At 46.2% G+C, this 2,454-nt stretch overlaps 1 protein-coding gene across 1 annotated transcript; it reads right to left on the bottom strand.

Annotated features, from left to right (window-relative positions):
* LOC310739932 (uncharacterized protein) lies at positions 1 to 1,942 on the bottom strand (the record flags this gene model as incomplete). Its single annotated transcript, XM_083566231.1, has 3 exons — positions 1 to 366; positions 1,323 to 1,418; positions 1,793 to 1,942. 3 exons carry the CDS (start codon positions 1,940 to 1,942, stop codon positions 1 to 3), a joined length of 612 nt encoding a protein of 203 aa, XP_083422357.1.
* Positions 1,943 to 2,454: the final 512 nt, after the last annotated feature.

The raw sequence follows: 2,454 nt of genomic DNA, 5'->3' as shown, positions 1-2,454 counted from the left end.
TTAGACAGACGGTAAATGTAAATCAGGAATGAGAGCGGAGGAAAGGAGACAGGTGTTAATAGGAGCGTTGAGTGATGGGAAAAACACCTGAGCTTGCACCACACTTTTAGCTACTCGGTCAGCCAAGGAATTGCCTTTAGCCTCAGTGGTATCCAGGGACCGAGGAAGATGACAGGCAGTGATAAGATCTTGAACTAACGACGAATGAGAGATGGGTTTCCCTTCAGCCAAACGGAAACCACGGGATTGCCAGATGCGGCCAAAATCATGCGCAATACCAAAAGCGAATCGGGAGTCGGCATAAATCATGACATCTTTGCCTTCAGAAAGGACACATGCGTGAGTCAGGGCGAAGAGTTCAGTGGCCTGCACAGAAGAAAAAGGCAAAGAATAAGCTTCAACAGAGACATCAGGTAAGGAACAGACAGCATAACCACACAGAAATTTACCATCATACGGTTTTGAACATGAGCCGTCCACAAAAAGTGACTCGCCCCTATCTAAAGGAGTAAAAGACAGATCTGGGCGTATACTAGTCGGGTGAATGATCTCAGAACAGCAATCATGTGTGCTGTTGTGCAGTGTGTCGTCTTGTGCTTAAATCAAGCAAACAAGGGCATGACCTAAAGTGTCGAAAGAGGAAGTACCTTTGATGTCTAAGTTACTAGTAGAACAAAGGATAGTTTCATATCCTGATTTTCTCTGAGCAGTCATGTGTTTTGTTTTGCAAGTTCTGAAGGACCTGTTTCACCTAATGCGGAGAGTGCAAGATCATAGGATGAGACAACACTAATTTTTCAGCATCTTGTACCATCACAGCACAGGCAGCCACTGCCCAAAGACAAGCAGGTAAACCCTGAGCCATGGTGTCAAGTGTTTTGGGCCGGAACGCACATGGTCTCATGCCCCCCCATGCTCCCGTGCCAACACAGCAGAGGCAGTTCCGTCCTGTTCAAACGCATAGAGGTGAAAAACCTTGTGATAGTTTGGAAGTTCGAGAGCGGGAGCGGAACACAGAGCTACCCGCAAAGCCTCATACGCCTCATTCATCTCAGGTGTCCACGTTAACGGGTGCTGCATTGGATAGTTGTGTAAGATCACAGAGCAGAGACGCTTGTTGTGGTAAGAGCAATCAGGTATCCATTGTCGGCAGTAGTTGATCAGTCCCAGGAAAGCTATGAGAGCATGCTTTGTGGAGGGACGCCGTGTGTTAAGATCAACTTGTACACTATCTGTAGGGAGCCTTTTGCTGCTTTAAAAAAGTTTGAATGCTAGATTTATTTACAGTGGTTCTACAAAACTGGGAGTTTAGTTCTGGATACCTTGAATCCCTTTTTAGCCAGATGATGCAGAAGGCAGAGGGAAGCCTGTTCACAGAGGCCCTCAGAGGCCACGAAGACCAGGAGATCATCTGCATACTGCAAGAAAACAGAGTCAGAGGGAAAAACAAGATCACGGAGTGCATCCCTTACCACAGCGAAAAAGACCGCAGGGGAGTCAATGAATCCTTGTGGCAGACGTGTCCACGTGTACTGATGTCCCCTGTGCGTGAAGGCAAAAAGAGGCTGCGTCTGCTCTTCTACGGGAACACTGAAAAAGGCAGAACACAAATCAATCACAGAGAAGTGCGTATGATTGCACAGAATGGACGTGATGATAGAGGCCAAGTCATGTACAACAGGTGCGACAGGAACCACAACATCAATTATTTTTCTTAGGTCTTGAGTAAAGCGCCAAATGCTAGCCAGTCCGGTCTGGGGACTGGATTAACAGGTGTGTTATATGAACTTACACACGGCTTGACCACTCTCTGTTGTAACAGGGAGGTCAAGATTTTGTCTATTTCCTGTAACTTTGGCTCTGCCCAGAGAAGAGATGGCAACTCTCCCAGTGCAGAAGGAAGTGGTAATTTCTGTGTGGCAGAGAGAAAACAGTCATTCATTTATAAATCAGACAGATATGACAGCGGAGCAGATTCGGGAACTGAAACTGCTTATAACCGGAAAAGGTTAGAGAGACATGCAGCCTATTTATTGGATCGCGGCCTAAGAGAATAAAAGGACAATCAGGCATGAAAACAAAATGGTGATGCAGAAAGATTTTTGTGTCTGATGGACACGTTACGAGTACAGACGAAGAAAATGGTGTTTCTCCCTCAACCCCCTCAATACCCACAGAGCTAATAGAATGACCAGAAATGGGTCCCTGACATTGTAGGCCCTGTATCAAAAAGAAAGGGATATACTGTGCCATCAAAACATAGTTCAAGAAAAGACTTTTCGTTAACATGTGGGGACACATAGGTACAATGCAGCATGGTGGGAGTTACGCTCTGTGGGTGCCACTATGCGTCATATAGACTGTTCTACATTCTTTTATCCAATGCCCGTTCTTACCACAGTAATGACAGGCACCGGGGTTCCGGGGATAAGAATTAGCGCCCTGCATGTTTCC

Source organism: Silurus aristotelis, assembly GCF_946808225.1.
Source record: "Silurus aristotelis genome assembly, chromosome: 17".
Classification (NCBI taxonomy): Eukaryota; Metazoa; Chordata; class Actinopteri; order Siluriformes; family Siluridae; genus Silurus; species Silurus aristotelis.
The sequence above is the reverse complement of the archived record's forward strand: the minus strand, read 5'-3'. Positions and strand labels throughout refer to the sequence as shown.